This window comes from Dama dama, chromosome 8 (assembly GCF_033118175.1).
Source record: "Dama dama isolate Ldn47 chromosome 8, ASM3311817v1, whole genome shotgun sequence".
NCBI lineage: Eukaryota > Metazoa > Chordata > Mammalia > Artiodactyla > Cervidae > Dama > Dama dama.
Window position 1 is genome coordinate 10,569,948 of NC_083688.1, and position 13,396 is coordinate 10,583,343.

Here is a 13,396-nt window from a genome sequence, read left to right on the forward strand (position 1 = left end):
ACATTGATATGAATCAGCCATAGATTTACACGTATTCCCCATCCCGATCCCCACTCCCACCTCCCTCTCCACCCGATTCCTCTGGGTCTTCCCAGTGCACCAGGCCCGAGCACTTGTCTCATGCATCCCACCTGGGCTGGTGATCTGTTTCACCATAGATAGTATACATGCTGTTCTTTTGAAATATCCCACCCTCACATTCTCCCACAGAGTTCAAAAGTCTGTTTTGTATTTCTGTGTCTCTTTTTCTGTTTTGCATATAGGGTTATCGTTACCATCTTTCTAAATTCCATATATATGTGTTAGTATGCTGTAATGTTCTTTATCTTTCTGGTTTACTTCACTCTGTATAAGGGGCTCCAGTTTCATCCATCTCATTAGGACTGGTTCAAATGAATTCTTTTTAACGGCTGAGTAATATTCCATGGTGTATATGTACCACAGCTTCCTTATCCATTCATCTGCTGATGGGCATCTAGGTTGCTTTGGATATTACTTTTAATATGTTTCCCAGGGTAGGCTCCAGGGATTCTCAAAGAGGGTTATAAAGCACTTTCTTCAGGAAACCAGGTTGAGACACTCACTGGGCAGAAAATGGACCAGACACATAGGTTGCATATGAAAACTAACAAAAGAAAGGCTAATATCTGTGAGAGAGAAAAAACGAAATGACATGATTGCCAAAATAAAAAGTACTGGCTCTGAGGCCTCTCTTGATGCAGCAGGATACTTCTAGGCGGTCCATGGAATCCCTGAAACTCCACACAACGTTCTGTGTCTATGTAAGTGTTTGAGGGTGATGGGTCAGAGTTTTAATATTTTCTCACAAGGGCACATCACTAAAGAGAGGTCTATATGAATGTAAAGTGCACTGGACCAAGGGTCCAGCTGTGGTATGGTCACTAACTTGCTATGTGACCTGTCCTTGTGATCCTCATGATGGACCATCAGTTTTCTCAAATCCAAAATGAAGGATTTAGATTAGCTGTCTAATGTCTCTTCTCATTTGAACAATCTATGGCTAATTAATTCCAAATATATGAATTTCAGGCACAATGGCACCTGATGTGTGAGACGTATCTGGGCAGAAAGAATGGCCAAGGTCCTTCAAATTACAGCGCATGGATACCGCCAAACTATCAAGCTGGACCTAGTTTTTCTATCCACTATAAACCTGGTCGCTAGTTCTACCTGACTTGGCCTGATGGCTAGACAAATCTGTCCAAAAATATGGGAACCTCTTAAATATTACTGACAGTAGTTGTGAGTCTGGAAAAAACACATGCCATCAAACATAATCTATGGAACACATTTCCTTTAAAAAGGAAAGCTGTCTAAAAAGAACAAGAGAACTGGGTGAAGTTATGCTAAGAAGAGTCCATGAGGAATGCAGAGGTTCCTCCCCACAGGGTTTCAATCAGACCCCGTTGTTTAAATACAGAGTTAAAATGTCACCGTGTCACAAATTCATAATCCGGGAGCTCTAAGGTAAACCCTGGAAAGGAAAACAGGGAAATCAGAACAAAAGAGAATATTAGTTGGTTATATGCCACACTTACCACCCACGTTGCTTTTATGCTTATCATAGATTTCTCTCACTTTTCGGTAACGGAAAGCCAATTTCCTCATCCAGTCCACCCCTCCCTGGACACCCACAGAGGAACCATGGCTGCCACTGCCTCCGGAGCCGCTGAAACCGTCTGTGGAGAAACTGTAGTTGCTGCAGAGAGAGAGGGTGATGAAAATGAAAATCTATACTGCACAGAGTTTTAGGCTGAAGGCCACCTGAGATTCTCTGTCCTATTCCATCGGTATCTGACATCAAAGCCATGAGATTCTTCTTCCTTAATCTCTGTATGTCACAGGCCATCTTCCATCGGTCTGCCATCTCACTCCTGTTACTTCTATCAAAGAAAGGATGGAGAGGGAGAGCAAGAGGGGCAGAACAGCTCGAGCATCAGCATCCCCTAGAGGTTGGCTTCAGATAGACCATCCTTTCACTAATGATAGATGATATCTTACAGTGAAAAAAAGCCTTCAGAATATAAATTTTTTTGTACATACCCACAATATGATTGCAACTATGTAAAAAGCAGAAATGTGAAAAAATAATGGGAGGAACGAACCCCAAGTTCTAACGGTAAGAAAACGGGAATGTTTTTCTTCAGAGATCTGTTGACTCGTTATATTAAGTTCATGGGCCACTATTCCTCTCTTCTAACTCTGCTCCCTTCAGGTATGGACTGTATTTGAACGCAAACACAACGTGCTGGGAGTGATGGTGTCGGGCTTTAGAGACCAGACTTCTCTCACAGGGCTTGCTCTAAGTGTCAGCTGTCACGTGAGAACACTCAAGCTGCCGTGTGAAGGGGCACAGTGAGGCCTGAGGCCTCCTGCTATCAGCCACACATGATAGGTTGGAAGCAGGTCCTTGGCTCCACTCAAGCCTTCAGATGATTTTAGCTCCAGCTATCTTGATTTTAATCTCAAAGACCCTGATTCAGAACTACCCAGCTAAGTTACGTTCAAGCTCCCGACCTACAGAAACAATGAGATGATAAATGGTAATTGCTTTAAGCTACTAGGCTTTGGAGTAATTTGTTACATAGCAATAGACAACTGTTACAGTTAAACAGCTGGAAGGGATGACTACTTCCTAAGTCAAGATTTAAAAATGACTGACGGAATTAGGGACAACTTGGTTCAAAAGACAGAAGAGAATTCCGTAAGTGTGAGATTCTATATTTAAGAAAAAGTTGCCAATAAAAATATAGGCCATTACTAGTTAAGACGTATGTATGTGTTGGGCTTAGTTGCTCAGTCGTTATCTGACTCTTTGTGACCCCCATGGACTGTAGCCCACCAGGCTCCTCTGTCTATAGAATTCTCCAGGCAAGAATACGGGAGTGGGTTACCATTTCCTTCTCCAGGGGATCTTTCCCAACCAGGGATTGAACCAAGGTCTCCCACATTGCGGGTAGATTCTTTACCGTCTGAGCCACCAGGGAAGCCCAGCTACATGTATACGAGAAACAAAAGAGCACTAGAGCTCAGAGTGGATCATAAACTGCTTCAGACCAAGCTGTTTACTCCTAAGGTGAGTAAAACCTCTTAAGAATGGTGCCCTACACAGCTGTGCAAGACACAACATGCACGGGGGATGCTGCTCCTGAAGGGAAACCTCTCCTCCTCCTCGGCACCGCAGGGCTGTGTCCTTACTAACTCATGTGTCCAGATCTGCTCTAGAGTTGAGAATTCACAGAGGAAAGGATTTTAGGGTAGACAGATGGAAAAACTTTTTGCCTGTGGAAAGGGATAAACATTAATAAAACAAATTAACATGAAAAGATGTGACAATTTTTTTTCTAAAAGTCTTTAAATATAACAGAGACAAACTTTTGGATTATTCTTGGCTAAGACTATTGGGCTAGAAGACCGTAGCCAAGAGAGACAGGAGGAGACTGAGCAAGCATTTTGCCACTGAGACCTCCCTGGTTTAGCATTCACTGTGATATTAATGTTTAAGATTGTCTTCCATAGGGTCATTTGACACCACCAGACACCCACCATTTAACTACCTTGGTGAAATTACCTGATGCTTATTTGTATCTAAGACTAACCAATCTGGAAGCACACTTTTCTTGACTGAAAATCTGGCCAAGGAGAAACTAGTATATCCTTAACTTCGGAATGCCTTTGTCTCATTCCATCATGCTACCCAATCTCCAAGATTATACTCAAATTCTACTGTGTTGAGAAGGCCACTCCAGTGTTGGCACCACCGGCTCCCCACAACCATCAGAATTACTTTCTACTCTATATCCCATCACATTTTCTACTGTCACTTGATTTCTCACACTGCATGCCATTATCACCTGTCTTTGTTTCTATCTTCTCTAACAGACTGTGGGCTCTTTTAGGGCCATGTCTTAATCATCTTTGTTTTCCTCTGAACCCAGTCAGTGTCTTGTGCATACCAGGTGTACTGATGTTTAAGATACCATTGTTTTTATTACCTCAAGTCTTGGCCATTGTCATCAGAAGCCACATCTTCCACATGCACCTGGTCACACTCCTGTTAAAAGACAAAACCACCCATTATTTCATCCCAGAGAGCAGTTCTATTATCACCATGACATATTGTAAAAATACCACAAACAATGGCAGGATGATGAAATACCTTATGGTTTCTCATGTGTGGAGGATCAATCTCACCCCCATTGCTGCCCAACTTCTTTAAAGGCCTAATTTACATTCCTCAGTCTTCATGAAATCTTCCATACCATACCAACCCTCAGTTATGCTCTGATCTCAACAGTTCACTTTCGCCACAGCCCATGGGTATAAGCAGAAGCTCCCTTATGGTGTCAGGTGTGCCTATGTCCTACATTAGACTGCAAGGTCTATCACAGTGTAGGCCTCTTACGGCACAACCACATCTTACATCTCCTTTAGAACCCTCTAGTCTAGTCCAGGGCCCTTACGTAGCATGCACTCAGTAAGTTTTCGCAGACGAAAACGATGCTGGTAGAGTGTGTGCAGTATCAAAACTGAGAATGACTGAAATGGAAATTTGTAAATTCAAACTTACGAATTAGAAGAGGTCACCTAAGTCAGTCTCCTCATATTCTAAAAGTGAGATAAAATGATTGGCCCAAGGTCATAAAACTAGTGAGTGGCAGAAAGAAACTAGAAGGAGCTTAGGTCTTTCAGTTTGGATCCACGGGTTCTTTCCTCTAAGCCTACACTACTACTGAGGTAAAATGCCACCCACTGCCTAACTGACAGATTTATTCCTTTGACACCACCTAGGGCGGTACCTAGGTGTCCACTAGCGGTACCAGTACCAGTACCAGGGAACTGGCGGTATCCAGTTCCCATTGGTGTCCACTTGCATCAGAATCCGCTGGGGAAGATGTTTTAAAATGCATATTTTTGAATAGAATTTCTGTGAGTGAAGTCCTAGAGTCTTCATTTTTAACACGCTCCCCAGGTGATTCTTATGCCCCCTAAAGTTGAGAACCACTGACCTGGGGGGCAGGAACACATTCAGGTCAAATTCTTCACAGAACTTTCAGTCCTGAGTGAGGACTATGTCTAGAAAATCATTACAAATACAATTTGGCAACAATTACTGGCACATAGTATGTTTTTAATAAATGTTTGCTGAATAAAAACTATTATGTTCCAATATATCAACATGTGAAGTTGATGGAAGATTAAAGCACTGTGGAGCTTACATAAAAGTACTGGAGTGCCGAGCTCTACTAATTTAACTTGTTGGAGAATTGTCTGTTGAGTAGAACTAGACTGTGTTTGAAAAGAAAGAAGATTACTTTGTGATTATTTTGCTTTAAAATTGTCACTATTTAAAAAAGTAGGTAATATACATCGTATTTTAAAAAGTAGGTAATATACGTCGTGCAGAGTTCAAAATTCAAAAGGACATTAAGTGACAAATCTGGTCCTTTCTACCTCAGTGTCTGGGCAACGCATTCCCATCTTCAGACAGAACAACTGTGACTAGTTCCTTGTGTAGGATAACTGCTTAACTGAGGCCCAGAATGAGGAGATAACTTTCCTAACTTGGTACTCGAAGTCTGGTCCTGACTCCCAGTCCTGTGCTTTCTCCACTACACCATGTTTACCTCAAAGATGAACTGGAATGTCAAAGCTAGAACAATTAACCAAGAAGCTCTCAGTGTTTTCAGGTTTCCCTCCACCTAAACAGAAAGTGATCTGGACTTCATGGCTTACCTATACATGGACAATAAGCAGGTACAAAATACAACAAGTTAAGAGTAGCCCTCTACAGATCTGACAAATCAAGAGGCTATCTTTTAAGAAGATAAAACTGAAGAACACTCAAAATATAATTAAGAGTACAACCAATGCCACCTTCTATATATTATTTAATGTAGATGAGTAAATCAGAATGTTGGTTTATGTATCAGTGCTTTACCTGATGGGATGGTACTGCCCCTAGAGCTAGATCACTTCCAAATACGCTAACAAAATCAAATTTTTGAGCCAATAAAACTGAAGCCCAGAAACAAGACTCTGCTGACCTAACCAAGGAACTATTTCTTCAAGACTATGTACACCTAAGTGCCCAGCTGGCCTCCCTATACCTACCCTGTTTAACCACACTTCCTCTAAAAGCAAAAATCACAGTCTCAATAAATAAGTTATGGAACAAAGTGTTTCACTGAAGCACAGAAACAATTTAAAATGCATACCTCTAGGTCATTGAAAAATAGATGCGTGTCAGCCACTTCAAAAATCATTTCTTCCATTGTTAAACCTGAGCCAATCACTACTGTTGGGTCCTGAAAGGCAATAAGAGAATTTGTTTGACTTGGCACTCACAGCTTCAGTTCTTACCTCTAAATGTTTCAAAATTACTTAAGGTCAAGGCCAAAAAAACACTGGTCCACAATAGTGCTTCTCACTATTACTGATGCAATTTCATTCACAGTTATAAGAAGCTTACATTGTGCAAAGTTAAAAATTTCAGGACTTTAACCCACTTAAAAAAAAAAAACCAAAAAACAATTTTTGGAAAAATTCCCTGCTTCAGCAGAAATTCTAACTATTGCTAAAATATTGCTATTGTAACGCTCATTATCTCACACACACACAAATACATACACACACAGTATAACACCGGAAGTCAGTAATCCGACAATCTAACCAACCAGGAAATCAGTAAAGAAATATTTGTAGGAAAACCAATGCACATAGCTTTAAATAAAGGAACTATCAGACCTTCACTTAGAGGTGGTATGATCTTATTTTATATACTTTCATAACCAGTCTTGTTATAGAGTATATAAGCTTATGTCAGTTTACCAGCCTAGATACTAAAAGCCTATGGAAAATACTTCTAATAGAAACAAATAGTGACAATAAGAAATAATCAGGAGTAGATAAAGTAGGATGGTAAATGAGGCAGATATTTTTATAAAATTTATTCACAGAAACTTAAAAAAAAAAAAAAAAAGGAACCTGGAGGTAATTTAGTATAGAAATATACAGACAATACCTCAAAAACAGCTCATCCCTCTGTCAAAACTGATGACTAAACTTAAATTCTGCTCCGTACATTTTCATTTAAGAAGCTGTACAATCTATTTTAGAAAGTTATTTAATATTTTAAATGTACAGATCTCGCAGATTCTCAGCTAAATGAAATGCTCAGTTTGGACTGTCGCATGTGATGTAAAGGATAACAGATCAGTCTTTGGAGCAGGTAATCCTGAGACTCTACTCTGTTTTGAGTTCAGTCCCATACTTAGTTGTTACCACCCTCCACCAACTTCAGCTTTTCAGTACTAATCCGAGGTCTAGTTCCCAGCTTTATCAACTCTGCCTGACCATGTAGTCTGCCTGGTATATATAAGCCACCAGGTGAAGTTTTATGTGAAGTGAAAGGTCAATATGTAAGATGGAGATAACAGAGACAGTGATCTTGATTACCTGCACACATAAAGAGGGACAGTTATAACAAAGGAAGAAAGACTGAAATTACCTTTCCATACTTCTGGGCATAGGATCCAGTAAGAAGGGAGTGGAAGATGATGATGGTTTCATCTAAGTCCCACAGAAATACCCGCTGAATGAGGGAAATATTTTAAAAAATGAGTGAGCATCTTTTTAAATCATAGTAGAATGAAACAAGTAATCAATAACAGAAGAAAAACTGGGAAATTCACACATATGTGAAAATTAATATAATCTTAAACAAACAATGGATAAAAAAGAAATACCTTGGAATGAAGACCAAAAAACAACAGACCAAAATTTATGGGATGCTGTGGAAACAGTTAAGAAGGCTTTTTTTTTTTTTTTCTTTTCTTTTTAAGGCCACACCGCACAGCACGTGGAATCTTAGTCCCCCAACCAACCAGGGATTGAACCTGTGCCCCCTGCTTTGGAAGTAGGGAGTTTTAACCACTGGACCACCAGGGAAGTCCCAAAGGAAATTTATAGTTCCAAATGTGTACCTTAAAAAATATCTCAATCAATAACCAAAGTGCACAATTTACGCTACTAGACAAAGCCAGCAGAAGGAAGGAAAAAATAAAGGTTAGAAAAGGGTAGGAAAAAGCAGAAGGTAGGAAAAAATAGAGAAAATCAACAAAACCAAAAGTTGGTTCTTTGAAGAGATCTATATAATTGGCAACTTCTAGTTAGACTAGCTAAGAAAAAAGAAGACATAAATTAATAAAATCAGAAATGAAAGTGGCGATATTAATACTAATTTTAAATAAATAAAAAGGATTTTATAATCCTTTATACTATGAAGAGTTATACACCAATAAATAATCTAGATAAAACAACAAATTCCTAGAAATACACAATGTGCCAAAACTGATTCAAAAAGAAGAAGAAAATCTGAATAGACCTTTAACTGGTAGGAGGTTGAATCAATAATAAAAAACATCTCAAGAAAGAAAAGGCCAGGATCAGATGGTTTCACTGGTGAACTCTACCAAACAAAGTCCTTCAGACCTTCCAAACAACTGAAGAGGCAGGAATACTTCCTAACTCACTCTATGAAGCCAGCATTACCCTGACACTGAAGTCAGGTAAAGACAAGACAAGAAAACTACAGACCAATCTCTCATCTGAACACTGATGCAAAAACCTCAACAAAATAGTGGCAAACAAAGTTCAGCAGCATATTGAATTATACATCAAGACCAAGTGGGATTTGTTCCCAGAATGCAAGAATGGCTCAATGTAGAAAAAAAAAAAATTCAATGTAATATACTGCATTAACTGAACAGAGGAAAAAACCCACATGGTCATCTCAACTGATGTAAAAAAAGCATTTGACAAAATTCAGCACACTTTCACGATAAGAACACTCAATATACTGGCACCTTCCTTATCATGATAAAGGTCATATTAAAAAACCTATAGCTAATGTCATACTCAATGGTGGAAAACTGAAAGTATCACCCCTGAGATTAGGAATAACAGAAGTGTGCCTGTGTTCATCACTTCTATTCAAACATGGTACTGGAAATTCTAGCCAGAATAAGGGTAAAAAAGGGTACCCAAACTGGAAAGAAAGAAGTAAAACTATCTCTGTTCACAGATGATGTGATCTCACACAGAGAAAACCTTCAAGAACCCACAAAAAATTACTGAGAGCTACTAAAATGAATTCAGAAATCAGCTGTTTCTATAAGCTTGAAATGAATAATCCTAAAAGGAATTAAACAAAAGCATAAAAAATAATAAAATACTTAGGAATAAATTTAACTGATAGTTCAGGACTTGTATACTAAATCCCTATCAAAATCCCAACACTGTTATTTTTTTTGTTGTTGTTGTTTTCCAACACTATTTTTTAAAGAGACAGAAAAACTAACCTAAAGTTTGTACGAAATCTCAAGGGACCCTGAAGAGCCAAAATAGTCTTGAAAAAGAACAAAGTTGGATGACTCACGTTTCCTGACATTAAACTTACTACAAAGCAACAGTAATCAAAATAGTGTGGTACTAGCATAAAGACAGACACACAGACCAATGGAACAGAGGAGAGGGCCCAGAAATAAACCCATATATATACACATATATACATATACATATACATACATATATATATATAGCAAGAGAGAGAGAGAGTCAGTTTATCATTATTATTTTCTGCAAGGATACCATGAACAAAGGGGAAAGGAAAGCGTTTCCAAAACAAGGTCCTAGGGGGACTGAATATCCATGTGCAAAAGAATAAAATTAGATCCTTACTTCACACTATGTACAAATTAATTCAATATGGATCAAAGACCTAAACTTAAGAGCTGAAATAATAAAATGCTTAGAAGAAACATAGGTGTTTTCATAATCTTAAATCCTCAAGTATAATACCAAAAGCACAAGTAATAAAAACAGAACTTCAAAATTTAAAACTGTTAACCATCAAAGGATACCATCAAGAGAATGAAAAGACAATGCACAGAAAATATTTGTACATCATATATCTGCCAAGGGATTAAAATCTAGAATAAAGAATTCCTAAGATTCAAAAACAAACAAAACCCCCTAATTTAAAGAATGGGCAAAGGATTTAGACATTACTTCCAATAAAATAGACAAATGACCAATTCACACATGAAAAGATGCTCAATAATATTAGTCACTAAGGAAATGCAAATCAAAACCATGAGACACCATTTCATACCCATTAGGATGGAAAACGCAAAGAAGGGAAGCAATTGGAACCCTAGTATAGAGCTGGTAGGAAGGTAAAATGGTGTAGTCATTTGGAAAACATGTTGGTGGTTCCTCAGAAAGCTGAACACAGAACTACTATGTGGTCTAGCAATTCTACTCCTAGGTTTATACCCAAAATAATTGAAAAGGGGCTCAAAGTGATACTTTTGAGCATAGCAGTTTTCATAGCAGCTTTATTCACAATAGCTCAAAGGTGGAAAAACCCCAAGTGTCCATCACAGATGAATGGATACACAAAATGTGCTATACATACACAAAGGAGTTATTCAGCCATAAAAAGGAATGAAGTTCTGAAACATGCTACAGAATAGATGAACCTTGAAAATATTATGAGAGGTGAAGTAATAAGCCTGACACAGAAGAAAAGATTTTGTATGATTCCACTTATGTGAAATACCTAGAACAGGCAAATTTATAACGATAGAAAGTAGAACAAAGGTTACCAAGGACTAATAGAAGGGGAGAATAGGAAATTACTGCTTAATGAGTACACAGTTTGTAATCATGAAAAACTTCCGAACAACACTATGAATGTTCTTAAAACTGCACACTTATAAAATGGTAAATTTTATATATACTTTACCACAATTTAAAAAAAACAAGTGAATTCTCAGTTTTTCCATGAAATACATCAGGTCTTTAGATTTTCCTTCTTTCTCTCCCTGCCCATTCCCACCCTGCTAGTAACAACAGGGAAGAGAGGTTCCAAACATAGCTTCAATTTACCAATGTCTTATGAACAACTGTCAATGGACTCATTTTTAAATATGGCTTTTTCTTCTCATTAAACAATCACATTATAGAAAAATTAAAGAAAGAAAACAAAAAGATTAGTATTAAAACTCATTATTAGAATTTTGTATGGCTTTCTAGTCTTTTTAATAATGAAGCCAAATGTACATCCATAATAAATGTCTATAGGGTTTAGAGAGTAAGTGAGAGTCAACCTCATTTACAATACCAGATCTGGTTGCAGGTTTCACAGAAACTTGGCCTAAAGCACTTTAGTTCTCTCATTTTACTCTAAGATTTTGAAATGGAGAACAGTATGACATTACTTGTGCTACCCTCTGCTCTTTGAATATGATGCATTATTCTTCCTGTTCTCCTCTGGAATATAGAACTGATTGTTTTTTCCCTTAAAAAGTTACCTGGCTACCTAAATTTGAAAAAGCTTTTTCAATGCTGTTGGTAAAAAGGATCTGAAAGTGATATGGTAAAATGTGGGCACAGAGAAATGTGTTTTTACACTTCTCTTTTCACACTTGGCCAATTCATTTTCTATTGCTCAGTAATTAAACGGTACACAACATAGAACCACATAATCTCCATGAGTTTCAGAAATATATTTGATAAACTTAAAGAGAAGAGAAAAGAAAAAAGCAGGTGGTAACTCATATGTTTCTTCCCATACTTCCAATTCACTGTCCTGGGAAGAGCTGGCGTCAGCTTTCCTCTTGCCCCGGTTCTTGCCAGTCATGTTTTTCCTGGACTGGTCATCAGCATCTTTACTTGGTGTGGTCTGGGTCAAAGATGGGCTTGGAGAAGGGTCTCCTGAAAAGGAAAAGTAAGACACTGGTATTGCCAGTGTAGTCACAGGCTATAACAACCAGAGCGGGCTCTCTGCCTTTAAGAATCATGTTGCAGGGATAAAGGCTGCGAAACCAAACTTTACTTAAGCAATTTGGAAATTCAGACCTAACAGCATGAAGAGTCATAACTAGAATTTGTATGCCTTCCTCCACAATGAAAAAACTTACCTATAAAGTCATTTTGCCCCCACCCAAAAAATTAAGCCTGCAATCAGTTTCTCAACTTGGTACAACTGACGTTTTGGTCCAAGACAATTTTTGTTGTGAGGGGACATCCTACATGTTTTAGGATGTTTGGTTAAGCAGCATCCTTGGCCTCTACCCATTAGATGCCAGGAGCACCCCGTTCCCAGTGTGACAACCAAAAATGCTTCCATACATTGCCAAATACCCCTGGGTGTGGGGGCCTTGGGATGGAAGCAGGAGGCACAAAACCACCTCCAGTTGAAAACCACCACCCTAGATCTATTTATCAATTTAAATAAAATACAGAAAGCAGTAGGTTGCAGCAAGCTACCCTCTAAGCTTATAACTGGTGAAATTTATACTGACTTTATTTTTATGGGCTCCAAAATCACTGCAGATGGTGATTGCAACCGTGAAATTAAAAGATGCTTGCTCCTTGGAAGGAAAGTTATGACCAACACAGACAGCATATTAAAAAGCAGAGACATTACTTTGCCAACAAAGGTCTGTCTAGTCAAGGCTATGGTTTTTCCAGTAGTCATGTATGGATGTGAGAGTTGGACTATAAAGAAAGCTGAGCATGGAAGAATTGATGCTTTTGAACTGTGGTGTTGGAGAAGACTCTTGAGAGTCCCTTGAACTGCAAGGAGATCCAACCAGTCCACCCTAAAGGAGATCAGTCCTGGGTGTTCATTGGAAGGACTGATGCTGAAGCTGAAACTCCAACACTTTGGCCACCTGATACACAGAGCTGACTCATTGGAAAAGACCCTGATGCTGGGAAAGATTGAGGGCAGGAGGAGAAGGGGACGATAGAGGATGAGATGGTTGGATGGCATCACCGACACAATGGACATGGGTTTGGGTGGACTCCAGGAGTTGGTGATGGACAGGGAGGCCTGACGTGCTGCAGTTCATGGGGTCGCAAAGAGTTGGGATTGAGCGACTGAACTGAACTGAACTGATACTGAGAAAACAATCTACTTTCTTCAACAAATAAATTACACGGGAAAGAAAAAGAGATGGGGGAATTTATAGGTTAGAACAAAATATATATCCACCAATCACAATGTATGGACCTTGAAAGTGAAAGTCACTCAGTCGTGTCTGACTCTTTGTGACCCCATGGACTATACAGTCCATGGAATTCTCCAGGCCAGAATACTGGAGTGGGTAGCCTTTCCCTTCTCCAGGGGATCGTCCCAACCCAGGGATTGAACCCAGGTCTCCCGCATTGCAGGTGGATTCTTTACTAGCTGAGCCACAAGGGAAGCCCTTACTTGGATTTAAACAAAAAACAAGACTCTTAACGTTTGTGAGAAAACTAGAAATATGAATACCCTTAGGCATTAAGGAATTATTGTTGAATG

General features: G+C 38.9%; 1 protein-coding gene across 4 annotated transcripts in view; it reads right to left on the bottom strand.

The window, feature by feature from the left end:
- Positions 1 to 13,396, bottom strand: part of EYA3 (EYA transcriptional coactivator and phosphatase 3) — an 88,836-nt gene that overhangs the window by 14,455 nt on the left and 60,985 nt on the right. For 3 of the 4 annotated variants that reach the window (XM_061148349.1, XM_061148348.1, XM_061148350.1), the window contains 5 exons: positions 11,663 to 11,802; positions 7,532 to 7,615; positions 6,240 to 6,329; positions 4,017 to 4,075; positions 1,560 to 1,720 (listed from right to left, as the gene is read on the bottom strand). In XM_061148349.1, coding sequence (XP_061004332.1) covers positions 1,560 to 1,720; positions 4,017 to 4,075; positions 6,240 to 6,329; positions 7,532 to 7,615; positions 11,663 to 11,802 — 534 coding nt within the window. Of the gene's footprint in view, positions 1 to 136; positions 1,496 to 1,559; positions 1,721 to 4,016; positions 4,076 to 6,239; positions 6,330 to 7,531; positions 7,616 to 11,662; positions 11,803 to 13,396 lie in introns of those variants that run through there. The other variant, XM_061148351.1, reaches the window with a different exon arrangement.